Consider the following 27,403-nt stretch of genomic DNA (forward strand, 5'->3'; position numbering starts at 1 on the left):
GGCTAAAGAACTAGCCCCAGGTCACACAGTTTATAAGTAGCAGAGCCAAGGATATAATACAAAATGAATTATTCTCTGCTCCTTCAGCACTTTGTTTCTACCTCGCCTGTGGTCCTTAAGCCACAGTCTGCCTCTCCCTCACTAGACTATGCACTCCTGCAGGGTAGGGGCCATGTCATCTTATTTATCTCCCAAAAGTACTCAGTGAGTGTTAGAAAATGGAATGAGTTGGAGTGGAATAGAAATAGAATGGAAGGAAAGGGGAGGGAACTGGATGAATTAACTGGTTGGCCTGGGATTTCCAGTCCCAGAGCACCTTGTCTTTCCGGCCAATTCCATGAGGCTTCAGGCCACCTCTTCCGGTCACTGCCATCAGAGAGTTATTTGAGAGTGTCAGGAAGAGCGAGTGTCTTTGCTTCCCGTCTTAAGGCAAAGACTGCTGTTGAGGCTCAGAACATTCAGTGAATATCTGTGGAAACTGATGAACCGCTCAGTGAAAGGACTTATTTTCCATGTAAGAAACTGCCCTCTGACTTTCTTTCAGTCTCCACAAATGGCCCAGAGTGTCATAAGCACAGGCTATTCATGGAATTCTTCCTGAAAAATAAAAGCTGTGCAACATATTGGGAGGGGAGATAAGACAGAATACAAAACTCTTATGAAATAGAGCAGATAATGATAGGATTTGCCAGCTCAAATCAGGTTAGAGCTGCCCCAAAGTTAGGTGTCTTTAAAAATAGTAATAATAATCACTAGAACAATAACTCGTATTTACTGAGAACTTACTGTGTGCCAGGCCCTGTGCAAAGTTCTTTGACTGTATTGTCCCGGATAATCCTTATAAAAATCCTATAAGACAGCTACTACTATGGTCCCCATTTTCCAGATAAGGAAACTGAGGTTTAGAGAGGTCAGTCAGTTTGTTCAAGTCGCACAGCCACAAGTGGAAGAGCTGGGGTTAGAAGCCAGGCTAGTCTGATGACCAGGTTTTAATCACTATACCTCATCACAACACATTTTAATTACATTTCAAATAAGACCAGGCGGGAGACAGGTATAGTTTAACCGTTGAGTGAGGATGTTCTCAGTAGAGTCTTGGACGGCATGGGTTACACCTTTATTCTCTTCAGCTTCTATTTCTCAAGAGGGGTTGCTGGCTGAGTGGCCCTGCAGAATGAGTCCTTGGAAATTTGTATTCATTCCTTCCATTCATTCTCTTCTTTCATGCTTAGGTTTCTGAGGCAAGCACCCAGTCCCCCTACACTGCCCCACCAGGCTCCTGCCCAGCCCTTGGGTCCATTAGATTTCCAAGACTTGGTGTAAGGCTTGGGGGCCTCAGACTGAAAGAGATGTCCCTGTGAGCCAAGGTAAGGCGGCAGATGGAAGGCCAGATCCTTAGTGAGGCTCAAGAGAAGTGTAACTACATTGCTGGACTTGTGTTAAGATTTATTGGTCCATTCCCACCACTTTTTACTTCTTCCACTTTCACCCCTGACAGCAGCCATCGGTTAGTGATCATTTTCAGCTGAGAATGGCAGACTCAATCCACTAATGGCAGAACTGAGAGCAAAGTGGAATCTGCTACCCCGAGCCATCATCCCAGGCGCTTAGGCAGGGAAATTGTTTTTCAGGGTTTTACACCGCCATTTCTATTCACCCTTTAATGAATGCTTTCTGTCCATAAATGAAGCAGAGATGGAAGAAGAGGTGAATAAGTGCTAACATAAATGGCAGTGGGTCAACCACAAATACAGGCTTTCAAAAAATAGTTCTTTTTTTTTTTTTAAGTCTAGGTTAAGGTGCTTGCTGATTTCTAAAGTACTTCCTGCGTTTGATTAGCGTGTCTGATGCATCAGAAATCGCTATTTCAAACCTTTATTTTGTAATTCGTGCATCAGGATAGAAGGTCTCTTTTCAAAGAAAAGATAAAGATCAGAATATAATGCGTGCTTTTCACCATTATCCATCTCTTACTGACTCACCAGTCACATGCTAGGTAATGGATATTGAAATTGAAATAAGCAGCCTCTGAAAAGCTATGGTTGACTTTTACTTTTAGCTCCTGGGCACACGAGTTTCTTTTTAGGTGTGATTCATATCTACGAGGAAAAATTGGCAAATGGTGGGAGAAATACTTTTCTTACTCATACTGTATTTGTGTAACAGCTGCACGGGTTTAGCATCTGTACCCCGGGTATTTTCTGTTATCCTGAATTGTATCCCAGGGGTGGAACGACCGTGCGGTCAGGCTAACCATCTTCCCACGTGCTATCTGTGCCATGTTGCTTTGCAGCTCGGCTTTGGATCATTCCTTGGAATCATCGGATCAAACCTCGTGGAGAACAAACGGCAAATGGTAAGTTTTCATCGTTATAGAATCAAATTCTTCACCTGAAAAAGGTCAACATTTCTGTGGATAAATGACACATTTCTTAAGGTTGCCCAAATTGGGCCACAAAAGAAACAGCTACTTTACTTTTCTCCTAAGCCTCCGGGGAACTTGTTTTAAAGTGACCCTGTGGTATGGGACTTGTTCTCACCCTGCCTGATGTTCCCTCAGTGGCCCAGCTAGTCTCCTTAAGTCACAGGGATGGAATAATCTGGATCTTGCCTTTTGCTTTTCTCCTCCTTCGCAAAGGAGTGTGCCAGCCTATCCAGTCAGGCCAGTTGTCCTCGCATCGGATGCCTTTGCGTCTTCGATTCCTGCTGCTGCAGTCCTGGCTCACTGGCGACCCTCACACCTTCCTCTCTGATGCATAATCTTGGAGAGGAGTTTTCGCAGAGGGTTCCTGCCTTTTAGGAGATTCCAATCTAGGGGACTTTAATTAACAGAACAAATATATTTAGGGCGCAAGAAGACGAAATGAAATTACGAAGCCAACCTCAAGTATTCCCATTACCCATACATAGTTCAAAGCTAAGTATGTGTAACGTTGAGAGGAAGGGTACGCATATAACAGGAGGTAAAACTCACAAAGTTCTATGTCCGAATGGGGGCCCGCAAGGGCAGACTGTTGTATTTTCTTGCTTCAGCCTGAGAAGGCTTCCTAGAGGGCAAGAGAAGACGGTACAGACCGAATTGCAAGCATATTGCAGTTTTATGGGCTTGTAAATCAAGATGCCTGGTGAGTTGTCAGATGGTGGACTGATTAGGCTTCCCCGTACAAGTCACTGTGGCATCTAGACTGATGCTAGGGTCTATTCAACAGCAAGTTTAATCAGATAACGTAATAGCTCCAGGGACAGGGAACTCTAACCGTGTGTTCTCCCCCCAGCAATGTAGGGAATCACCCTCAGAGGGGTTCTAATAGTTCTCTTCTTCCATTTCACCTGGGCTCTCCGCTGCCAGTTGTGTTTGCACTTTGGGTTTAAATTATTCAAAATGACAGGGGAGTTCTAATTGTAGAGCTGATCATAGCATAGCTGATAATGCCAATTTCATGACATCTTTCATCCATTATTTACCAACTCTCGGTAGTGCTGTGAAGCGAGATTTATGGGGCGACGTTTCTGAACAACTCCCAAATGAGATCAGTATTACCTTCTAGCCTGTGAGATGGGAGGACCTTAGGGTGGCCTTGACTGTGATTTCCTCCTTCTCCCTGGGGAGCAGCTTAATGCCATGCTATTTCTCTACTTTAGCCCCCAAACACCTCAAAGAGGGTGTTTTGAGGGTCAACACGGGCAGATGGTGGGCTTAGGCAGTACCTATCCCTGCCCCTGGTTACGCCTTGAAACACCTACCCCCACGTTGGGTTGTGGTATCGCCCTTGTAATGGAAGACAAATTACTAGGAAAATTTCTGTTATCTAACACGATCAGAGAATAGGGCAGTCTGCTTCCAGCAAACATTTCTCTTACTTGAACTTTTTTGTATGTACCACACAGAGTTGATCAATTTCAGAGACTTCAACCCTTGTAAAATGTCTTTGACACCTAAGCCATAATAAGTTGAGTGTTCTCTTTCTTCAGTGATGCAGGGCCATGTAGGGTTGCGCAGGGCCTCAGAATCATCCCTTCTTCATCATTGCCCACCATGAGGGGTTGGGAAGAACACTAGACTAGGAGTTGGTGGGCACAGGCTCTTCCATAGACTGGATAGTGACCTTGGACACACCACTTCCCCTCTCTGAGCCTCCAATTCCACAATAAATAAAATAGGGGGTGGGACTTCATGATGTCAAAGGTCCAACATTTTTCTGAGTCTGAGAATGGAAGAGCCATGCAGTCTAGTTCCTCAGCCTTCTCTTCCTTGGGCACTCATAGACTCCTGGAGTGAATTTCTTAGCTTGCCCTGAAAGTGTAAGAAGTGCTTCAATGGCCCCTTCTCCGCGTCGCCCTCCCCCGCTCCCACTCGTGCTGCGTGACTGAAAAGGGCATTCACTCTTCACACGGGCTGGCAGGCCAGAGTTCTGCTTTGGCTGGCGGTGTCTTGGGGATCGCCTTGTCTCCAGAAGCAGCAATAGTGGAGGGCTAACAGACACTTTTGCTTTGTCCCCCACCCCTACTCCCACAGCTGGTGGCTTCCATCGTCTTTATCAGCTTTGGTGTGATTGCAGCCTTTTGTTGTGCCATAGTCGACGGGGTCTTCGCTGCCAGACACATTGTGAGTATTTTTAGTCCTGGGTTAAAGTAAATGGGCAATACAACAAGGCTTCATCGAGTGTGTGTGTGCTGGGTGTGTGCTAAGGGCTGTGAGGGGTACAGGAGAGGGAGGTGACATCACCGGCCTCAAGGAGGTGACGTCAAAATGAGGACATCCCTGGACACACACGGGCATCTAGAGAAATTGGTCTAAGCTGGGCATATAAACTCTAAGTGCCCAAGTGGTTTACCTTGGATCAGAGCAGGCTTCCCCATGGTGGAGGGGTTGGAGCTAAGCCTTTGTTGACACGTGGGTGACATTTGGAAAAGTCAGAGACAAGGGCCAGGGGACTGGCTTGGAATTGGTGTTGGGAGTGAGCAGGTAGGGAGAGAGCCGCAGGAAGCCACATGACTTCCTGAGAGCCTTGGAGGTGGCAATAGCTGACCTCCCCCACCTCCAACAGTGACAAGAGCAGCCCATGAGGACAGACACCTTTTCTAGGATACCTGAACTTCGCTGTCTTCATGGTTGGAGAGGAGTGATGTGATTGGGATCCGGAGGAAGCCCCAGAGCTGGGAGTCTCCAAAACGAGCCCAGTTCTGGAGTAGAGGCGCCAAATGCTTCCTGTTCTGGAGAAGCTGTGCCTCGAGTAAGGCTACTTTACTCCTGAAACCCAAACCTGTGCTCCTTCTTGGAGAAGCCTGGGATTCGGGTCCTTCCCACAGGGCTCCCTGCAGGAGCCCTCACCCCTCGGTCGGCGCTTTCCATCTCTTACGATTCCAGATATCTGGCCTAGGGCCGCCTTCTCTGTTGGGCTCAGCAGACAACAGTGCCTGTGACCCACGGACTTTCAGGGTCCCAGAAAAATATGATCATTTCTTTTCAAATCAGAAGAAAAATGATGAACTTTTAGGCCAAAAAAAATGTTTTCACACATAATAGAAATTTGTCTTTATACCAATGCAGTCATAAGATATAATCAAAATAAATGAAATATCATTTTCAACAATTTTTAATGGAGGAAGCTGTCCACAAAAGGCAGAAGTCCCAGGGAGGTCATAGTATAGCCCTGATCTGGCCCACAAACCCAAATCGAGAGCAAACCAAGCAGCTTCCTGAGCTCCCACAAAAACCTCAGATACTCATTTTTTCCCCCAAGTGAACCAACATTGAAAATGAAAACATCCTATGAACTAGTTGGAATTATATGTTTTCTAAAACAATTGAATTAGAGAAAAATTGTATTATCAGAATATTGTGTGGATCCATCATATTTTATTCCGTTTCAATCGTTGGCTAATAGTGCAGGTCATCCTGAGGGAGTGTCCTGGGTATGGATGGATCTGGGAAAGGATGATTTGCATTATTAACATAATATTAACATTTGCATATGATTAACATTATTATTTCAATCCCAACTTGCTCTTGGACTCTCCTCCTAGACATAAGAGTCAGTCCCTCATTTGCCAAGATTAGTGGAATTCCTATGGTCAGTGCTGGCATGTCAGGAGATAATTACTGGGCAGGGGGAAAAGTATGGGATGGAAGAGAGAAGCTTTTAGCCCAGTTTTCTTTTGGGGTCAGGAATATGTCAGCCCCTACATCAGACTCATCCCTTTTGAGTTTAGCTGAGAGAGCCATCTTTTTCTTCATCTTTTTCTTTTTGAAAAGGCAAGTGACACAACAGGAACTTGTAACATCCACTATCCTACCACCCTAACATAGCAATTCTATTGCATATGCAATTTTTGCATATTACCCTCTGAGTATATACCTATTTTTGTAGCATGCTTGTAGACAATCATAGTACGTGTGCTATTTTGTTTCAACAGGCGCCATCTTAATAACAATAATTCCTTGTTTTTGTATAGTGAATTTAGTGTTTCAATGTGCCTTAACATCTATTATCTCATTTGAGACCCACAGCAATTCTGTGAGATATGTAGGGCAGGTGTTATTATCCCCATTTGACAAGTGCTCTTCACTCCGAGGCAGTCTCCATGGCAACATAGGCCTAGTGGCCAAGAAGCCTGCAGTAGATTTTCATGGCATCATGAGCTAAAATGGCTTCCTCCTTTTCCCTCCTCCTCCCACTCCTAATGTTTCTTTTTTTAAACATCTTTATTGAGATATAGTTCACGTCCCATATAATTTACCCATCTGAAGTATATAATTCAGTGGCTTTTAGTACATTCACGTGTATGTGCAAACTATCACGTCAATTCTAGAAGATTTTTATCATCCCCCAAGCAACCCCATACCCTTTAGCTATCACTTCCCTATTCCCCCTGCTCCCCCAAGTCCTAGGCAACCACTACTCTACTTTCTCTATAGATTTCCCTATATTAATTAACATTTCCTGTTAATGGCATCATATAATATGTAGTCTTTTGTAACCTGACTTTTTTTACTTAGTATAATGTTTTCCAGATTTATCCATATTGTAGCATGTATCATTGCTTCCTTTCTTTTTATGGTCTAATAATATTCCATTGTATTGATATACCACATTTTGGTTATCCATTCACAAGTTGATGGACATTTGGGTTGTTTCCACCTCTTGGCTGTTATCAATAATGCTGCTATAAACATTTGTGTTCAAATTTCTACGTGGACATATGTTTTCATTTCCTTTGAGTATATACCTATGATTGGAAGTACCGGGTCATATGGTAACTACGTTTAACCTTTCGATGAACTGCCAATTTTCCAAAGTGGCTGCACCGTTTTACATTCGCACTGGAAGTATCTGAGTGTGCCAGTCTCTGCACATCCTTGCCAACTCCCGTAATTATCCGACTTTTAAATTCTAGCTATCCTAGTAGGTATGAAGTGGTTTCTCATTGCGGTTTTGATTTGCATTTTCCCGACTCCTAAACTCCTAAAGGTTTTGATCACTGGCCTCAGCCAAAGGCAATGCGAGAAAAATCCAAATTATATTTATTGGAAGTTTCTTCCAGCTTCTGAGTCTAGGCCCTCTGTACCTCCTGCCGTTAGTGGCTTGCAGTAGAGCATTTGATTCGGGAGGTTGGAGTAAGGCTGGAGGAGTCTTTGAGAACAACTTTTTGCCTACATTGTACCTGTCCTAAGACATCTGCCAGTCCTCACTGGTACCCAGACAGTTTTGAGGGAGAAGGCTTTATTAATCTATGGTGATGTCTGTTGGCCAGTTTAAATGAAAGGCACGTTTGGACCCCAGCACCGCTCGGGTGGGTTAGAGCCAGCCTTTCCTGTTGTTGGAGCCCTTTAACCTCCTGGTGCCCTGTCCTTTGGCTTGGGGACATGTGCACTTCCCCTTAAGACCTACTTCCTGACCCCCCTCTAAATGTGTCTCATTCCTTCTCTCTCGTCTCCAGTTTCCTTCCTTTCCCCTCCCCGAATATAGCAATTAACTAGCTGGGAAAATCCCTTTCCCTCCTCATGCCCAGTCTCTCCTCTTCCACGTGGATGTGATAGTAACCTGGTTGCCTCTCAGGGTTAACATGAGGACGGTATGAAATAATGGGTGTGAACGCGCCCTGAGAGGGCCTCGCCCAGAGCACACTGACACTCAGCAAGAAGCAGTCTCGTGGCCAGCCCTCCACTCCGGAGTCGCTAGCCCTTCGGATGGAAAAGGCTGCGCGGCTAAGTGGCCTTTTCTTACTGGCCAGTCACATGGGCTTGTTCCTCCCCTGGGGCCTCAGTGCACAAGAGCACCCAGAGGCAGCATATGGGCGACCATCACACACACACGTCTGTCTTCATTTAGGCAGTTGGTGGCTGAATGCTCTTTGGAGAACCAGGAGGTCAGGAGGGCTCCGACCAGCACATCAAGCCTCCCCTTCGGCAGGATGATGATGACTTCTGCCATTGCCCAAAGTCGGAAAATAAACCCTGCTGGCAGTGACCATGAGAACCCTCATTCCTTTCCAGCCTGACTCCAGGCTGAGCCCACAGGGCAGTGTACTTTCAGAACACGGAGCGGTCAGGACATTCATGTGGAAGCAGCTGATGGAAGGTCCTAGGTCCTTGACGGGGCAGCAGGCAGGGAGGCAAGGAGGCACTTGGGTGTCTGGTGCAGGAGATGCTCAATCACATGTGTGGGGAAAAGCAGCCACCAGGATTATTGAAAACGGTGAGAGAAGTGGGTTTAGGGGGAAGGAGGGGCAATAGATAAACTCCCTCTGCCAAGGTGCTTTTGGCCGAGTTCCAAAGGTCAGTTTGCATAAACTGCTTGTCCTGTGCTAACCTGCTTTTGGTCGAAGCCCCCTACCAGTCAGGGGATGTTTACTGTCCCCCGGAAAGTGGGCAGCATCCCCTGACTGACAGTTTCCAGGTAGCACTGGATTGCATCTATCTGTTCCACCCCAGTCCCTGTGTCTGAGAGCTCCCTCACCAGGAAGCTGCCCAAGCCAGCAGGGTTAGTCAACTGTCCTTGAGCCCCATGTTAGTTTTCTGGGCTTCAGTGGTATTTTTGGAGTTCACTGTCTTTAATCTGTGTAATTGAGTGAAAATGGCTCATCATTCAGTTGAGTTAAAATCTACAGCAGGCTCCATGGCTACCCATCCCCCTGGGGCTTGCTTCCTGAGCTCTTCCTTCTGAAAAAGCTGTGGCAATGACAGCAGAGGGTGCGTGTCAGCCAGCCCTGGTCCTGTCCCCAGGTGATAATGAATCCTCATTGTTGGAGCTGTCCTCCCTCCGATTGGGAGTGTGATGTTACAATAACTTGGAGTTTTGACTTTTGTTCCCTGGGAACTCTTTGCAAAGAGACAAAGACTAGAAATAAAAGAAAACCAGAGTGGAAATTTCAAGAAACCCACTTCTCAGTCAATTTCCTAATTTCTCATTAACCAAGTGGCCCAATAGAAAGCAGTTATTAGAACATTTTTATCTGATCCTCACATTCTCAGGCTCCCTAGATGGGCAGCTTTCAGAAATCAACCCAACCCACTACCTGCTCTGGGGTGTGTGTGTGTGTGTGTGTGTGTGTGTGTGTGTGTGTGTGTGTGTGTGTGTGTGTGTGTGTGTGTGTGTGTGTGTGTGTGTGTGTGTGTGTGTGTGTGTGTGTGTGTGTGTGTGTGTGTGTGTGTGTGTGTGTGTGTGTGTGTGTATTCAAATCTTTTATTACCAATCAGAGCACTTGCTCTATTTTCCAAAGCCAAAACCTATTTGGTTTGGTGTTTCCGTTTCCAGGATCTGAAACCACTCTATGCTAACCGGTGCCACTATGTGCCCAAGACATCCCAGAAGGAAGCTGAGGAGGTAAGAGCCAGAAGGAGGCTGCACGTCTTACCTTTGGGGAAAGTCTCCTGTTCTGCCTGGAACCCCTTTTCTTTTACTCTTTTTCCCAGGCCTACAGCTTGCTACAAGGTATGTTTAGTTGATTTGTTCAGTGGGTCAGAGCACAGTGCTAATGGGGCCATGGTCATAGGTTAGAGCCTCATGAGGCCTAATCAGATTTACTTTGTTCTGTGGCCACAGGCTGCCCCTCTGACCCCAGCAGGCAGCCTCTCAGTGTGTGGCTTTGATCCCGAGAGGGACAGACGAAGAGTACAGAGGCCACAGGGTAGGTCCCTCCCCCATGTCCGTGGATGATGGTTCAGCTGCCTGGACTTGATGTCCAGCTGGAAGAAAAGTGGGAGCCCCACCAAGGCAGCAGGCCTGGACCGGGGAGGCAGAGTCTGAGTCCCACATATGGGAGGGGTCAGGAAGCCAAATGAGGGTCACTGAGAAGCCTTGTCCACTTTGAGGCTCTGGGGAGGCCTGTCACGACACGCCCGGAGGCCAGTCTGTTGCTGCTTGAGTGGACACGTGAGGGTGTGTCTCTCCTGCCCTGCATGGCTCTCCTTGGGTTCCTTGTTGCCTCACACAGAAGCAGAGGCAGTGGGCGGTGAGGTGAAGCTCGGCTCCAGGTCATTTTTGGAGAGCTTTCATTTCAGCTCACATTCACCTCTCTCCAATCCAGAGAGCCCTTTAATATAAAACTCTACCATGTGCTTCTAGCAACCTCGACCATTTGGTTCTCTATTAACTTCAAATTGAAAGTCAATGCCCCCCCCGCCCCTGAGAATAGTTAGAAAAATGGTAAACTTGTGACTGTTAGAAAAAGGTGGCAAGTGGATATAAAATGGTGACTGCATTGCATAACTTCAGGGGAAGCTGTTTTCCTTGACATACAGTGTGAACAGTGCCATCCACTTGCCCTATTTTCCTTCCCCAATCACCAGTTTACCATTTTTCTAACTATTCTCGGGTTAGAAAGGAGTAGAAAGATGTATGTGCCAACAGCTTATCAGAAAGGCATGAGCTTTTGGATGAAGGACCCAATATAGAAAAAAGTGCGCGTTTACCACCAACATTCTCTATAACACAGTGAAACAAATTTACAAGCACTTCATTGCATCCATATGGGGCGGGGGAGAGCCTGGAAGATTTCTCACAAATAAGAGATGATAAATGGAAGTTAATTTTTACATTTTTTTTGCAAACACGAGATGTGTAAAATATCATTGCTATTCTCTGGATTTCATCGTGTTCTCATTCTTGTGTTAACTTGGTGACTGTAAAAATGTTAATAATGACTTCCATAGGTTCACTTGTAACCCTGGTCCCCCTAACCCTATTTTTCCTATATAAGGTCATAAGTTCCTCAACCAAAAATTCTCCTTCTGCGAGGGTTATGAGGAACCTTACCCAGGCAGCTCGAGAGGTACTACTGTACTTCAAAGTGCATGTGATGGCCCCTCTGTCTTCCTTCCCATCTGGTCCCCTTTCCCCCATACCCTGATTTCCCGCCCCTTGTATCCTCATTTCCTACCATCCATTTGTTCTTCTGTCCGTCCTTCCATCCGTCCTTCCTCCTCTCCATCTCCACCCTTCAGGGATGGGGCCCTGAGGGCTGTGGACGAGGCTGCACGTGAGCCCAGCTCCACAGTGACTTGCCTCACACACGAGTTCAGCCTGCCACCTGCCCAGCCCCATCCTGCCCGTGCATTGGTGTATTCATTTCACAGCCATCCTTACCGTCTCCGTCAGTCACTAACTCACAGTGCCAATCCCAGAGGGTCCCGCCTCCCATCCAGTGCCAGCTCACCTACTCACTGTGGTGTGTCCCCAGGTGAACTGCCCTCACCTCAGCCGTGGATTCTGCACACCTCGCATCCGGGGCAACACCTGCTTCTGCTGTGACCTCTACAACTGCGGCAAGTGAGTGCCGAGCCCCTGATGGTTTGACCACAGTGGGCACGAGCAGGGCTAGGGTGGGGGAAGGGCGCACGGTAGGGATCAGAGAAGTAGAAGACATTGGTCCTCAAAGGATTTCAGCTGACATGCATTACCTGCCTTCTCTGTGCCAGGCATTATGCTAGGTGCTGTCAAGTATCTGATCTCATTTAATTCTTACCTATGATGTATGTAGAATTATTATCCCCATTTTACAGATGATAAGACTGAGGCTCAGAGGAAACAGACAGCTAGTTCAAGGTGACACAGAGTTCGAAAATGGTAGAGGTCGGGTTCACACTCAGTTCTGTCTAAGTCCAAGTTCAACAACATTCAACAAATAGCCTGACTGTGTTCCAGACGCTAGAGATTCAGCAGCAAACAAAACAAAATTCCTTGCCCTCACAGAACTTAGATTTTGGTGCTAGTTCTGTTACAACCACTCTGGCGCTCTGCCCTTCAATTGTTAAAACATCATTTATTCTCTTTCAAGACATATTTAGGTGCCAGGAATACAGAGAGTCCTGCGGAGAAACTCGCAGACTAGCAGGGATGACCGACCTGTGAGCCATTGATTGCAGTCTAGTGTGAGAAGTGCAGTGCGGATCTGGGGGCTGTACTGGAGACCCTCTCTATGCAAATGACTGGAAGTCAGAGTCACTGGGGGCAAAGGGGGGCGTGTCAAGGAGGAGGGTATGTGGGAGCTGAGATTTAAAGGATAAGGAGGGAGTTAGGAAACAAACCCAAGTGGGGTGGAGGTGAGGAGGGTCTTCCCAGAAGTTGTGGGGGAGGTGAGGGCAGAGCGCTGGTCACAGATCAGATCATGGAGGGCTCACTGGCCATAGGAATGCCTCTGGACTTGACCCTGTGAGCAACTGGGAGCCATTGAAGGGTATAGCGTGCAAGATGGATTTGAGTGGTTAGAGACTGGAGGCTACTAGGGGGCCACTGCAAGAGTCCAGGCCAAAGGGAACGGAGTCTAGATTAAGTTGGTTTGGGGATGGTGGAAAGCAAGGAGTACTTTTAAGAGCAATTTAGAAGGTGGAATAGACAGGAATGCGTGAGCAGGTGATGCAGAACATAAGTAAACGGCCCTGTACGTGGGGTGTGTCAGCCAGTGCCTGCCATGCACGTATTTTTTTTCAGCTATCAGTGCAGGGGTGCTGAGGAGGGGGAGGGTGGAAGGGAGGGAGGAGTTGGCAGAAGGGGCCCGGATGGAGCTAGGTCCAAAGAGGTCAGCAGGATGCACCCCTCCTCACTCACACTCCCTACTCATGGTTTTGGGGGGCTAGTGTCTCCGGTTTGAGGATTAAAGACCTGACAGACCAGAGGCAGTGGAGCGATGGGAGGAGAAGGGGGACTCTCGCCAGCCCTTTTACTTTCTTTGCTAGCACCGGTCTCATTTCGGTCTCATTTCATTAAAAGGTTTGGCGGTGGAGGAAGAGAAACTTAAAGACTCAAATGAGGTTTGGGGATTATCTGGGAGATTCAATTATTCATGTTGTAATAATAACTAACACTTGTAAAGGACTTCCCTCCCTAGCGGTGATGGAGAGCTGGCTATAATTGTACTTCCTGAGCCCATCCTTCCAAAAATGATCAAAGGAATGTAAAATAGGTCCTAGGGGAATTGGGGTTAGTTCGCTATCTTTCCTCTTGCCTCCCCTTGTCCATCCCCCTCCCCCTGCTCAGTCCTCCCCTCTGTTTTTACCCCCTCCCTCCTTTTGACACCCCTTCCTCTGGCCAGCTCTCCTCTCCTTTCCCTTTCCGTTCTGAGATCCCAGGAGGAGAGAGGAGGCCCGCTGAGAGGGCTGAGAAGTGATTCCTTATGGACACACCTTTCTCTCCACAATTAGGTGTGTTTCTGAAAAAGGTCTGAATAAACTAAATCCTACCTTAAATTCCATTTAGCTGAGCCCTTAGGTGAATTTTTTTAAGTGGAGACTCAAGCCCAATTTATCTTCCTGTCAATCTGAACTTCATAATAACTGACTTTCTTATAGCAAGTCGTGCCAGGATCGTCTTCAAGGCCCTAAAGGAATTTTATGAGGAGCTCTGCTAAACTCTGGGCTCCCTAAAGGCAGCGAACACAACTTCATCTTATCTTTATCCTCAGGCCCCGGCACAGGACCAGGCTTGAATGAAAGACCTGATGATAAGGGAGTGACATGTGTTAAAAAGGATCAAAAAGGAACACCCTTTTCCCCAGGAAAATAAACTATTGGACCAGACAACTAAGAGGGTTCATGGGGACACTGCCCCTAACGACCTTTGAGCTGGAAACGCTGTTCACCTACCTGATGCCTGGGGATCAGCCTCAGGCGGCGATCGAGGCCTTGCCCAGGTCTGTAGCGTTGAGATTCCAAGGGCAAAGCCACTAGAAAAGCACTTACTGAGCTTTTCATCAGGACACAGTCCCATGCGGTCAGAAAGCAAGGCGCGAGACTTAAGAGGTGATGATCCTACAATAGAAGGAAAAGATTTTCTTTGACCCGAGACTTTTTCCAGCCAGCTCGAAGGAGACCTAATCTCCAGGCCTAAATATAGCTAGCTGCAAGGATTCTGAGGCTCGGAGACTTTAATTTTGCCGAATGCGTATTTTTTTTTCCTCACACGAAGCCTATTTTTAATCAATTACCAGCTCCTCTAGTCCATTTCCTGGAAAGGAGGCCAAGAAAAAAACAAGTGGGAACAAAAACATCAGGCAGTCATTTGTCCAGCGCTACGGAAACAGAGTTTCTGCTGTCCCCTCGAAGCCACAGACCTTCTTTGACGTCAGGGGCAGCGAGGTTTTAATACCAAACATAGACGATTCCATTTCACCCTGTGCAGGAAGGTGGTTTCTCTAGGACGCAGCTCTGCAGCAGCTGCCTTTCAGCCTTCACTCAGCTTTGGAGAGGTCAAGTCAATATCACTGGTTTTCGGTGTGTAACCTAAAGGACGCGAAAGGAAATGGGCGTGGTTTGTGAACTGCCGCAGCTGACGATGAATAAAATGAAAGATGATAGCTCACTTTCATCCATTCCTCCCTTTGCCAAACTTTTACTGAGCTCCTACTGTGTGCCAGGGACTGTTCTAGAAGGATAGATATCCTTAAAATAACATTTTGCCCTTAAGGAACTCAATTTACCAGGGGGATTATGGGGAGGGGGGTTTAGACTGATACACAGAATACACGCAGTGAGAGAAAGGTGCACAGAGGCTGCCCATAGCCGCTGCCTGTCCACCAACAGTTGGTGAATAGTTCCAGGCCCTTGTGGAAGAGCAGAAGGATGCCCTTTGGCTTTCTCCAAGATCTGTTGCCTCCTACTCTGTTGAATGGGGACTGAAACACAGAGAGGTTATCTGTTTCTCCAGTCACACCCGGCAAGTTGGGAGCAAGGGGGTAAAAGCCCGCACTGGGTAATCAATCTTATGATCAATGCAATGATCCGTCTTTGAACTCAGTTACTCATTCACCAAGTATCTGTTGATGACCCATAACATTTCTACCACCCAGCTAGGAGGCAGTGAGGGAGACACAAAAGAAGTGTAAGAGATGACCTTGCCCTCCAGAGGTTAGAATTTAGACGGAGCCGTTGTGTCCACCTTGGCCTTGGTTGTGGTTTTAGCACCCAGCACGGTACTCAGCACTGGGTAGGCTCTCGGTAAATATCAGATGAAATGAATAGCTGAATTATTGACATATGCAACGTGCCAAACTGAGAAGGACAGACTGAGGCTGTGGGAGTCCAGGTACAAAGCTAATGAATAGGTGCTGGAGTCCTTGAAGAATGAGAAGTGTGTGTTGAAGCTTTGTGCAGCGGGAGAGATCAGGACAGGCAGAGAACAGAGCGCAGTACCTCCCACGCAGGGGGAGAAATCTGAGCAAAGGTCTGGAATAAGTACCCAGCATGGCCAGTTTGGTGCTTCTGAGGATTCCAGCCTGGCTGGAATGTGGATTCCATTTTGGAGTTGGATTATGGCAGACTGAGGAATTGGGATACTTTTTCCTGAAGGTAATGGGGAGCCAGGGAAGGCTTTTGATTAAATGAATGACTTAGTTTTACAAATGTGTTAGGAAGCTGAACCAGGCAGTGATGGGGTCCGGCAGGAGGGCGCTGCAGTCACGGAGGCTTGAGGGTGGGAGCAGTGAGAATCCAAACGATGGAATATCAGGCAAAGCTCTGCCCAGAGACTGAACCAAATGGAATCGTGAATCTCAAACAGAAACAAACCACATTAATTAGCTAAACCCTGAACCAGATCTAGTATTAATGTTCTTTTGCTTCACGGTTCAGTTAAAAAATCATTTTAGTAGCTGCTGAACCCACTCAAACTGAAACCAAATATATATTCTCTACAATTAGTGAATACTTTTAAATGAACTACTAACCTAGCCCCATGTTGTGATCTGTGCTTTTAAAGCGTCACTGCCTTTAAGAACATGATTCAAAGGTTTGAATCATTTTGCCAGAGGTTGGCTCTTAAAAGGGAAAAAACACAGCTACATGTTTTGGGGGGGGCCCTTACAATGTGCTAGAGTACTGCTTCCGTGCATTCGCTCATGAAATCCCCTGGGCTCAGAGAAGTTAAGAAAGTTGCTCAAGGTCAGACAGCAAATAAGTGACAGAGCCAGGGTTCAAATGCAGTCTGACTCCAGAGTCTGCTCTGCTGTACCACCCATCTGTATGTGCTACCAGCCCACCCTCGGTGTTTTAGGACATAAGCAAAGATACCTGGGGAGAGGTCAGAAGCTGATTCTCAAGCCTCCCCTGCACCCCTACAACCCCACACTCGCCCTTATACACAGGCCTGCCTTTTTCAGGGGAGAGTCCTTGTACAGCGGTGCCTTTTTGAGCGGTAAGTAATCTGTGTATCCTCCCTGCCCCATCCCCAGGCTCGAGTACCATGCCAGCTAATAGGAGACACTCAGTGTATGCTTCCAGGTGGTGTCCAGCTATGTTCCCGAAAAACCTGAAATCTAGCTCAAATTCTGATGAATTGAAACACCATTAAAATTTCACTATGGAAGCTTACTATTTAAGACAGCGGGTCTCAAATATCAATGAGCTCATTAACACAGATTCCAGAGCCTCACCCCAAGAGATTCTGCCAGATTTAGTAGGACTGTGGCTGGGCCTCAGAATCTGCATGTTTAACCATCTCTTTCTCAAAGATGCATGCACACACACACACACAGACACACAGAGACCCCCACAGGCACACACAAATAACACAGTGACATAGGCAGGCACATAGACACACAAACACAGATTTTGACGCAGGCTGTCCTGTAACCACACTGATTTCAATTCTTTAAAGAAGCACTGGTTTTAAAGAATTCTAAGATAATTCATCTGTAAAGTTTAAAAGTCTTCTGTGAATAATCTCTCCCTGATTCATTTTGGAGGTTAACGTTTAATTTTTTTTTCTTTTTCATTTTCTATATTCTTATAGCAGGGGAGTCACACATAACTATCCTGATGCCAGGGGGTTTGGTTCTAAGTTTAATTGTAAGAATCACAGTGTTTAAGATTCATTATTGATTCCAGTGGCCAAGTTGTAAACTAGTTTGCAACATCCAGGAAGACAGGAGCTTCCATTTAATTAATTTAACCAGTATTTATGTAGCACCAACCATGTGTCCAACACAGCAATGAACAAAACAAACCAAGTCCCTACCCTCATGGAGCTCACATTCAAGTTAGGGAGACAGACAGTAATGAAGCACACACATTAGTAAGGAGTAAGTGCTGCAGAGGATTTAGGGAAGGGAAATTAGCTTGGGCTGCCATAACAAAATACCATGGACTGGTTGGCTTAAACAACAAATCTTTATTTTCTCATAATTCTGGAGGCTGGAAGTCCGAGATCAGGCACCAGCATTGTCAGGTTCTGGTGAGGGCTCTCTTCCTGGCTTGCTGATGGCCACCTTCTTGTTGTGTCCTCTCGTGGTCTTTCCTCAGTGTGTGCATGCGTGTGGAGAGTTCTCTCTTCCTCTTTTTGTAAAGCCACCAATCCTATCAGATTAGGGCCCCACCCTTATGATCTCATCTAACCTTAATTACCTCCTAAGAGCCCTTCTCCAAATACAGTCACCTTGGGAGTTAGGGCTTCAATATATGAATTTTGGAAGGGAACACAATTCAGTTCATGGCAAGTAGTGGGCTAGAGAGTGACCAGGCTGGGTGGGGGTGGGGATGTCTTTGGACAGAGTGGTCAGGGAAGGCCTCTCTGAGGAGGTGATATTCAGATTTTGTGCAGGAACTCAGCTTTAGTACTTTATTGGGATGTTGTTTTTTTTTGTTGGTGTTTTGTTTTGGGAGAGGAAACACTGAAATCTTTGAAGCCTGAATTCAGATCCCAGCTCTACCGCTTACGACTTGAGGAAATTCCTAACCTCTCTGTGCTTCAGTTTCTTCATCTGTGAAACGGGAATGGTGGTAGTACTTACCTCACACAATATTGTAAGGATTTGCAGCGCAGCCTAATAGAACTTTCTGTGATGATGGAAATGCTGTAATCTGCTGTGTCCAGTACAGTAACCAGCCACTAGTGTGGCCCTTAAAATAGTGGCTGCTGAGCACTTAACATGTGCCTGGTGAGACTGAAGAACTGAATTTTTTACTTAATTTTAATAGTCACCTGTTGACTAGAAGCTGCCATATTAGCACAGATGTAATGAATTCATGTCTGTAAAATGCTTAGCCCCTTGCCGGGCACATAGCAGGTGTCGATAATTGCCACCTAGGATTAGCCTTAGCTGATGGTAACAAGTGTTTCTCTGGCAGGTAGGAGGGTTTCGGGGATAAACGGTAGTCACACTTTGATTGATTATCGTATCTTGCTCCCCGAGTGCATTGTTGGCTACGATGTCCCTTACGATAGCTCCCCACCTGCCCATCTGTCTTTTCACTGAGCCGCATGGTAGCCAAAGCCCTAGAGGGACAGCCTGCTCCCTGGAGACTGACTGGATGTGCTTCTCCCCGTCCAGCCGGGTGGAGATCACCGGTGGCTACTATGAGTACATTGACGTCAGCAGCTGCCAGGATATCATCCACCTCTACCACCTGCTCTGGTCCGCCACCATCCTCAACATCGTCGGCCTCTTCCTGGGCATCATCACTGCCGCTGTCCTGGGGGGCTTTAAGGACATGGTAAGGAAGGAAGTGACTTCCCATCCCACAGAGGCCCCTCCTCCTGTCAGGGCTGGAGCGAGGCAAGACGGTTGGGGGCAATGGGGACCCACGCTTTGAAGGGAGGAACAGAAACCGTTGGTTCAAGAATGTAGCTGCCTTTGGGACTTCCCTGGCGGTCCAGTGGTTAGGACTCCGTGTTTCCACTGCAGGGCGCCCGGGTTCGATCCCTGGTCGGGGAGCTAAGGTCCTACATGCCATGCAGTGGGGCCAAAAAAAAAAATGTAGCTGGTTTCAAACAGCTCAAGTCGAAGGAGCCAGGTGATGCCATCAGCCTGCAGGCATTTCTTGTTAACATGAGTTGCCTGTGTGTTTTTTTTTTTTTTTTTTTTTTTTTTGCGGTACGCGGGCCTCTCACTGTTGTGGCCTCTCCCTGTTGTGGCCTCTCCGATTGCGGAGCACAGGCTCCGGACGCGCAGGCTCAGCGGCCATGGCTCACGGGCCCAGCCGCTCCGCGGCATGTGGGATCTTTCCGGACCGCGGCACGAACCCGTGTCCCCTGCATCGGCAGGCGGACTCTCAACCACTGCGCCACCAGGGAAGCCCGCCTGTGTTTTTTGTGTTTTGTTTTTGTTTTTGTTTTTGCGGTACGTGGGCCTCTCACTGTTGTGGCCTCTCCCGTTGTGGAGCACAGGCTCCGGACGCGCAGGCTCAGCGGCCATGGCTCACGGGCCCAGCCGCTTCGCGGCATGTGGGATCCTCCCGGACCGGGGCACGAACCTGTGTTGCCTGCATGGGCAGGCGGACTCTCAACCACTGCACCACCAGGGAAGCCCTGCCTGTGTTTTTGAGGCACATTCTGGGGGCGGGTGGGGCTCATGCTAGTTATGTAAACATAGCCTTTAATTACCGCCCCCCACTCCCTCCACACACACACACACTTTTAGTAGAAACCTTTTTGGGTGGTATTTCCATTAACAGACTTTGGGAGAGCTGGAAGCAAAGACGTTTTTAGCTACAGGTAAGAGTACTGCTCGTCTCCCCCTCCCCAGGAATTTCCTCCTGGAGTTTCTCCAGAGAGAGCCTCCGGACTCTTTCTGCATGTGAAGGCCCAGCCCTAGGCTAAACTGCTGGTCAGGTCTTGTCCTCAACCTTAACCTCACTCTCAGTCTCCCTGCGTCCCCCGTGCTCCCTTTCAACTCTATTCCATGTTTGTGTGTATGTCTGAAAAGGCACCCCAGGACTCAGCGCCCAGTAGGTGCTCCATAATAGTGGGGTCCTTCCTTCTTTTGCTTTTAAAGCATTTCAAAGCATTTATTTGCTTATTTAATAAACCTTGATCTCTAATAATGGAGATAATAGCTTTAGAGCTATGGTTCTCAACCTGGCTTCAGATTAGAATGGAATCACCTGAGGTGCTCTAAAAATTCAGACTGCCCGGACTGCTCCTCCAGAGATGCCAATTTGATTGGTCTAAATTGAAGCCCAGGCATCAATACTTTTTAAAAGCCCCCCAGGTGACTCCAACTGTGGCCATGGTTGAGTATGGCTGCTTTAAAGAAATGTCCCACCCACGTCTAGGGAATCATTTTGTGCCTAAAAAGCGTTTTCCTTTGACCCCAGAAATGAGGCAGATAACCCCTAGGCCTTTGGCTGTTTCTGTCCCATTTGGGGGGTCACTGAGGAACAGGAAGCTGAAAGACAGTTTGTAGTTTGGCCCTGGACTGTCAAAAGGATGAGTAATGGAAAGTGAAAGGTGCGGTAGGACCAGGGAAGAGAAAAAACTGCAGTTTTGGGCACCAAGTCCCCAGGAGAACCGGGCTAACTGGAAGTATTGAGTGTTCCCGCTGGTGACCCTGCTCCTGCCCAGCCCGACCGTCCTTCTCTTTTTTCCCCTCCCTCTCTCATACGCGCATTTCTCATTCCCGGGCCCCTCCTCCCAGTCGGGAAAGCCCAAGCTCGGGGGAAGCCTCAAGGTAGGGGGGCCCCTTGGAGGGAGAAGGCTGTCCTGTAAGTTCGGGCCTGATGGAGCATTGGGGTGAGAAAGCTTCAGAAAAGCTGTTTCTGGGTTGGAGCTTCTTTGGAGAAAAGAATGCCCTTTGTTCTTGGAGACTTTCCCCAGGGGGCAGGTGAAAGCAGAGGCCTTGTGTAGAATCTGAGCCGCTCTGGCTGGAAACGAAGCTTCTGGTTGGGGCTGGCGAGTTGAGATGGGACATCAGGGTGAGTGTTAAGGCTTCTCTGAATTATCCCTCGAGCTCTCGGACATGGACAGCCAAGTGCCCTGATGTACAAATGGAGTGGCTGGCGGCCACTTGGTAGGCTCTGTGGGGCTCCTGCAAGGACTCTTGTCAAAACTCAGGTGACCATTGATGTTTAGGTTTATTTCTGAACTCTTTTTAATTGTTGAAGTATAGTTGACTTACAATAGCGTATTAGTTTCAGGTGTACAGTCTGCACTGTTAATTTCACTGTGACCTTGATCTCTAGGGGAATAGGGGTTTGTTGACAGGCTGTCCTGAGAGGTGCCAGTAATGGCCCCTTTACTCTCCTCTTTCTCTGCTTCTCACCACCACTAGTACCTCCTGAAGTAAATATTACTCCCCCCATTAACAGATGAGGAAACAGGCCAACAGAGGTCAAGTTACCTGCCCAGGGCTAAATAGCAGAGCTGGGAGTGGAACCCTTTCTGGTTTTACAAGTGTTTTAACAGATATTACCTCCTTTGTTTAGTTGCTTTCATTAAAAAAAATTAAAAGCAAGTTGTTTCCACCTGTTGGGAGCTTCTCTGAGAGGAAAGGAGGAGAGCGAGGGAAGACCTGAGCGTCATCAAATGCCAGGCCTGGGAACCCAATCAAGGGCCAGTGGGGAAAACGAAAGATAAGGCAAAGAGCAGGGGCAGGAGATTTGATTCATGACGGGAGAGAACAAGCGGGAGTTATAAGATGGGAGCACCAAGGAGGAACCATTGTTTCGATCACTTTATTAAAATGAGGCATGGTGTGGAAAATCCTGGAACATCAAGCAGGTAGGCCTACATAAAATCCTCGGCCTGGGTCCAAATGTGCTTGGTGACTCTTGGCTTGCCTCCGCCTTGAGTAGAATGCCTTGGGGGCTGCAGGGAGGCCCAAGGGTGCTGGCTGATGAAGGGCATTCCTGAGGAGGGAGGCCGGCAGCCCGAAGCTGTGAGCTGGCAGCCTTCAAAGAGATCAGCTCAGAGCATCGTTTCCAGAGTTGTGGGAACCTGAAAGGAAAAAAGACGTCTTCTTTCCCTGACCAGAGGGGCTTGGTGAAAAGGGTCTTGAACAAATGTTTGATGACCAAAGTGCTTGCTGCCCGCAGATATAAGAATTTGAGGTGAATCTTTAAAAGGTGATGATATCTTGCCACTTTCTCCTACTTGATGTCTCTGGTTTAGAGTAAAGTGAGGAGAAGTCAAAGCGGCCTTCTCTCCAAAAGTCCGCAATTGTTGTCTCAGAAGAGACTCAGTGTTGTCCAGGAGAGACGGCTTTGACCATTTCCTGTGCTACCTAGTAACTGTTTGTTTCACTGGAGCTCAGAATGCTACTGGTCAAAAAAGGGGCTCTCATAACTTAAGCCCCAGAATTATTGGTACAGAAATACACACACTCCTATATGCACACACAAGTAGAGATGGAGCCCAGCTTTATTGGAAAATCAGAATTACTGATTTAAAACATAACCAGACCATGGGACTTCCCTGGTGGTCTAGTGGGTAAGACTCCATGCTCCCAATACAGGGGGCCCGGGTTCGATCCCTGGTCAGGGAACTAGATCCCACATGCATGCTGCAACTAAGAAGCCCACTTGCCGCAAGTAAAGATCCCGCATGCCGCGACAAAGGATCCTGCATGCCGCAACTAAGACCAGGAGCAGCCAAAATAAGTAAATATTAAAAAGAACAACAACCATAACCAGACCATTATTTGGGGCCATCCCTTTTGCTTCTCCCCTGCCTGACTCCTGACTTCACCCCCCTTCACTCCCTCAACCTCTCTTGGTGCCCGTCCATTTTCTCTACGTCCTCTACACTTCTCTTCTGTGGCTTTCTTGTGCTTATTTAATCTTCCGCCTGTGTTTCTTTCTCTATAATAGTCAACTTCCTTTCAAAGATTATCCTGGACCCCCAGCCTCGCTGCACGCACAAAACCTTTTCTAGATAGAGTTTACATTGCATGATTGCTTCTCTATGGTTAGGCTTAGTTTATTTGCATAGAAGAACTGGTTTCGTTTTGCAAGAGCTGGAGGGTGTGTTTTTAACTGACACAAGGCCAACGGAACATGGTTTCTCGGACTTCCTCAGGGATGACATTTCTTTTTGGAATCCTTGTGGAGAGGTAAGGGCATTTCTGAGCACTCTTCTGTAACGCGAGCCAGCCCTTGGAATGGTCAAGATCTAAGTTCTCTCCCACACAAGAGAGAGGCTGAGAAACATTTCTCTGGTTGTCTGTGAGCAGCATCATAATGACTGAGGCTTGTAACTCTTCAAACCTCCTAGAGATGTAAACAGTAACCCACTCCAAGGAAGAGAGCAACAGACTGTGTTGAAACTTGCTATAAGGGAGTTTCCTCTGCCAACATCCCACCATGGTTGCCTGTGACATTGCCAAAGCCTGCCCACACATTTTCATCACTTGAGAGGAAGCTTCTGCTCTCCGTTAGTGCAAAGTCGATACATACCAGAAACAAGACATGTTGATTTTACAGACAGCTGTCGATTATCCACATGAATGGAGGGGGTGTCAATGGCATGGATGATGGAAAGAACATTTACCCACACCTTGACCCATGTGGCACTCATAAGGTACAGCGCACAGTCCTGCTTGGGAACTAATGAGCGGTGGTGGCTTCCTTGAGCAGTGTTTTGGCCTTGTTGAAGTCTGCAGCCCCATCCTGGATAAGATTAGCTTTAACCCTTGAAGGGCTACACATGTCACCGTGTTATGAGAATGGTATTAAATTCTTTCTGCATTGCTTTGTTTTCCCAAAAAGTGGGGGTGGAATCTGCAAGAATCCTTACAACTTTTATAAACCCTTTGTGATCGATCACATTTCTGTCACAGGAATAGCAATAGCCTTGTCCGTTTGGCATTTTGTATTTGGGGTCTCAATTTCTTCTTTTTCTTTTTTGTTTTTGAAAATCATACAAATGATTTCAACTTTTCTATAGGTTTGAATTTTTCAAAATAATAAGTTGTGGGGGAATGACACAAGTAATACATATTAATTGTGAAAACCTTGGCTATATAATTGAAAGTGAAGAGTCCCCATTTACTTCCTAGTACTGCTGCCCTCCCCAGAGACAACCATAGTTAACAGTCTGTTGTGACTCTTTCCAGATTAATTTCATTGACAAACACACATATGTGTATAATTGAGTCTTTATTTTTTACATAAACTGGGATTATGCTACATTAATGTAACATGGTGCCTTTTTTAAAAGATTTTATTTTTTAGAGCAGTTTTAGGTTCACAGCAAAATTGAGAGGAAGATAGAGAGATTTCCCATGTACCCCTTCCCCACACATGCATGGCCTCCCCCATTACCCACAGCCCCCACCAGAGGGGTGCATTTGTTACCAAGGATGAAGCTATATCGCCACATCAGAATCACCCAAAGTTCATAGTTTACCTTAGGGTTCACTCTTTTTTTAAAAAAATAAATTTATTTATTTATTTATTTTTGGCTGCCTTGGGTCTTCGTTGCTGCGCACAGGCTTTCTCTAGTTGCGGCGAGTGGGGGCTACTCTTCGTTGTGGTGCACGGGCTTCTCATTGCGGTGGCTTCTCTTGTTGTGGAGCACGGGCTCTAGGCGCGTGGGCTTCAGTAGTTGTGGCTCGCGGGCTCTAGAGCGCAGGCTCAGTAGTTGTGGCGCACAGGCTTAGTTGCTCCGTGGCATGTGGCATCTTCCCGGACCAGGGCTCGAACCCGTGTCCCCTGCATTGACAGGCGAATTCTTAACCACTGCGCCACCAGGGAAGCCCCAGGGTTCACTCTTGCTGTTGTAATTCTATGGGTTTGGACAAATGTATAATGACATGTATCCATCATTATGGTGGCAAACAGTATTTTCACTGTCCTAAAAATACTCTGGGCTCTGCCTATTCATTCCTCTCCCCAACCCCAACCCCTGGCAACCACTAATCTTTTTATTGTCTCCATAGTTTTGCCAATGGCTTGTTTTTGTTGTTTTAATTTAACAATATATCCTGGACAACTTCCCTGTCACTAAATATAGGTGCACATCATTGTTTATCAGTAGCTCCATAGTATTCTGTAGTACGAATGTACCATGGTTTATTTAACCATTCTCCTAGTGATGAACGTTTATGTTGTTTCTAATTTATGTTTTTCTGCAGAACCCAGCTCTCCCAGCACTGAACTGTTCTGTTGAAAATGCCCATCCGACTGTTTCTTACTACGCTCGTCCTCAAGTGGCATCCTATAATACCTACTACCATAGCCCTCCTCATCTGCCACCTTATTCTGCTTATGACTTTCAGGTATGTTTTGAGAGAAAAAGAACTCTCCATTACCCTTGCTCTCACTCATGCTGTCTCGTTCTCTCCTTAATTATGGACCCTTCCTAATATATATGACGTAGCCAGGCTCTCTATCCCTGAGGGCCTTTAGCAGCCTGTGGGTACCAGTGACTAGCTTAAGGACTGCATAGGCAGGCAATGATGGGAGAGATGGGGAGTGTGGGAAAGACACAAGAGGAGAAGAAACAGAATGAGGGAAGAAAAGGGGAGAGGAGATAGGATCCAGGTGTCCCAAGTTGCCTTGACCTACACTGAGGTACTCATGAGTATGTCACCACGGACCCCTGTCCAACAATGACCTTTTCCATTTCTCTGCCACTGGGAGAGGCCTGCCTCCTTAGCACAAGGGCATTCTGAGCCACACACGGGTTTGAATCAAATCTGTAATGAGGAAGAAGTCCCTTCTTTTTCTCCAGACTTCCTAACTGGGACTCTACAGAGAAAATATTTTTTATAACACCCTCCTCCCCTTCTTTTGCCTTGTTATCACGTGGGTCAGAAATAAGTGTTACCAAATTTGCCCTTTACCGTTTTCCTTTTGAGCTAAGACTAAGCACAGAAGAACAGAACCCAAAAGGCACTTAATTAAAAGGAATTCATTGTATGCAGAGCACTGAACTAGACACTTCAGGAAAACAAACAAAACAGTCTTTTAGGCATTTACAGTGACCCTAAACCCTGGACCACAGAAGGATGGGATTACACTCAAATCTGGTTAATTCAAAATTTGGGGACCAAGGAAATGCCTTTGAAAGGAGGGAAGCTCATAATGAATTTACTTCTATTGACCAAGAGCCCTGAATGCTCCAAGGGGACATAAAAGCATGACTGTTTGGGGGTGGTCCCAATTAACCAGCCAGTTGAGAAAAACAGAGCCCTTGGGCAACCTAATTTCCACTTCAGATTAACAAAATAATTGAAACTGAAAAACCCCCTATTTAGTTGAATAAAGTGTACTTTGGTTTGGTTTACATACTGTACAGGGAGGTCTGGGACTCTATATGGCAATAGGAATACGTATCTATAGTGTGAAGATGGATTTGTTTGCTGTCATAAAATATAGCACCAGCACAAGGAGGCATCCATTAAAGCTTGGGAAAAGATGTTAGAACTTGTTTTAAAGCCTACTGTATTCACAGGTAGACAACTCAGGGAACTTGTTCCCCAAATAGGCAATATAGACCGGAAAACACAAATAAGTTCTAAAAGGGCATAGGTAATTGCAGTAGTGACAGAGGCAAAGGAATCCTTTAAAAGAATGCAGGGATGTTGAACCTAGCACAGGAGGGTCACCATTCTTTGGGGACGCCCATAATAAAAACTCATCCTGGGACAGAGGGGCCATGCATGGCTCCCAAGAGGCTGCTTCCATTTTTTTATATCGAAGTAAATTATATTGACTATATTGATTTTAGGACTTTTCACTTTATAACGAACCCCTGAAGTAGTAACAATAACCTCCTTGGTGATGGCTGCTGCAAGCCCTGAGACAGGAAGCCCCTGTTTAGGGGATGGAGCCATCTCTCTGTCCATCATTCCTCATTCAAACACTACCCCAGGCATGAAAACAAGATTACCAATGCTAGTGGTGGCCCAGGCTGTTGGTTTCAGTTCAGTCAATGTTGACTCTGTGTTCCCATGTGCCAGGAACTGTGCCAGGAGCTATGGATGTAGAGATTGAATGAGACATAGGCCCTGCATTAAGAGACCAGTCTAGGGACCTGAAGGGGACTGGTTAGGGGACAGCAGTGGGGACAAAACAGTAAGTAGACTATTACCCAGAGTGCTATGGAAACCCAGACACAGGGTACCTAACTCAGAGAAGGGATCCAAATCTAGCCACCTAACCCAACCCTACGCCGTGGGCTCAAAGCAGGCACTTCAGGGATTTGTGGAAGCCTCTGCTTTTTAATGACAGCTCCTATTCAATGAGCACCTA

At 46.8% G+C, this 27,403-nt stretch overlaps 1 protein-coding gene across 2 annotated transcripts in view; it reads left to right on the top strand.

Moving 5' to 3' along the window:
- Positions 1 to 27,403, top strand: part of TMEM255A (transmembrane protein 255A) — a 47,438-nt gene that overhangs the window by 13,181 nt on the left and 6,854 nt on the right. The window contains exons 3-9 of one of the 2 annotated variants that reach the window (XM_030844902.2): positions 2,294 to 2,356; positions 4,517 to 4,606; positions 9,759 to 9,827; positions 11,203 to 11,274; positions 11,683 to 11,771; positions 18,763 to 18,925; positions 25,282 to 25,425. In XM_030844902.2, coding sequence (XP_030700762.1) covers positions 2,294 to 2,356; positions 4,517 to 4,606; positions 9,759 to 9,827; positions 11,203 to 11,274; positions 11,683 to 11,771; positions 18,763 to 18,925; positions 25,282 to 25,425 — 690 coding nt within the window. The remainder of the gene's footprint in view (positions 1 to 2,293; positions 2,357 to 4,516; positions 4,607 to 9,758; positions 9,828 to 11,202; positions 11,275 to 11,682; positions 11,772 to 18,762; positions 18,926 to 25,281; positions 25,426 to 27,403) is intronic. The other variant, XM_030844903.2, reaches the window with a different exon arrangement.

The sequence above is a fragment of the Globicephala melas genome, chromosome X (assembly GCF_963455315.2).
Source record: "Globicephala melas chromosome X, mGloMel1.2, whole genome shotgun sequence".
In the NCBI taxonomy this organism is placed as follows: domain Eukaryota; kingdom Metazoa; phylum Chordata; class Mammalia; order Artiodactyla; family Delphinidae; genus Globicephala; species Globicephala melas.